General features: G+C 34.6%; 1 protein-coding gene across 1 annotated transcript; it reads left to right on the top strand.

Moving 5' to 3' along the window:
• Window positions 1-383: 383 nt before the first annotated feature.
• On the top strand, window positions 384-989 carry LOC107682674 (chromodomain-helicase-DNA-binding protein 5-like; the record flags this gene model as incomplete). Its single annotated transcript, XM_016478841.1, has 3 exons — window positions 384-497; window positions 673-846; window positions 923-989. Coding segments are annotated over 3 exons (355 nt in total), but the record flags the coding sequence as incomplete, so codon positions are not given.
• Window positions 990-1,007: the final 18 nt, after the last annotated feature.

The following is a 1,007-nucleotide window of genomic DNA, read 5'->3' as shown; positions in this document are numbered from 1 at the left end:
GTCAAAGGTACAGAATTCAAGGAAAGATTTATGACATCATCATATTCATAACAAAAATTAAGTGTAAAATAAAAATAAAATAAAAAATCCAATGCAATTTATATGATTTAATACCAATGTTAAATATATAATTTAATACCAGTTTTTCCCAATAGTACAGATTTTTAAAAAATATTTTTATTCATTTTACTTTATATGTTTTCTTTCTTGTACATTGTTCAAAATAATAATATAAGAACAAATAAAAAGAAATATTCGTGGAAAATATCAGTGAAAAAGTTTAAGATTCCAGTGAAAAAATATTATACAGTTTTTTTTACTTTTTGATCACCACTTTATATTGTTATAGATTCTAATCTATAAACTAATGCTCAGTTTTTCAGAATTCTGAATGGCTACAAAATCTACTATAAGCTGCTGCTGACTGGAACCCCTTTGCAGAACAACCTCGAAGAGCTTTTTCACCTGCTCAACTTTCTCACCCCGGAGCGCTTCAAGTAAGATTGCAGACTGCATGATTCACCTGGTGATTCATACTGTAGATCTGCTCGTAGAATAACGATCCCCCGCAGAGCGATCACAGGGCTTAGATTGAAACATGTTTTTCATATGATTTGATGGAAGTGAATTCTATCTTCCCTTATATCCAAATGAAAATGTGGTTGTGCGCAGTAACCTGGAGGGCTTTCTGGAGGAGTTTGCGGACATCTCGAAAGAGGACCAGATTAAGAAACTACACGACCTGCTTGGGCCACACATGCTCAGGAGACTGAAGGCAGATGTGTTTAAGAACATGCCGTCAAAAACCGAGCTCATAGTGCGGGTAGAGCTTAGCCCAATGCAGAAGTCAGTCTTGGTTTCTCTGTTCCTAATGCTACATCAATTTATTCATAAGATAATTTAATGTTTTTTTCTCTCACAGAAAATACTACAAGTTCATTTTAACACGTAACTTTGAGGCGTTGAATTCCAAGGGAGGAGGGAACCAGGTGTCTCTTCTTAACATC

The sequence above is a fragment of the Sinocyclocheilus anshuiensis genome, unplaced genomic scaffold (assembly GCF_001515605.1).
Source record: "Sinocyclocheilus anshuiensis isolate Anshui unplaced genomic scaffold, SAMN03320099.WGS_v1.1 C32463488, whole genome shotgun sequence".
In the NCBI taxonomy this organism is placed as follows: domain Eukaryota; kingdom Metazoa; phylum Chordata; class Actinopteri; order Cypriniformes; family Cyprinidae; genus Sinocyclocheilus; species Sinocyclocheilus anshuiensis.
The sequence above is the reverse complement of the archived record's forward strand: the minus strand, read 5'-3'. Positions and strand labels throughout refer to the sequence as shown.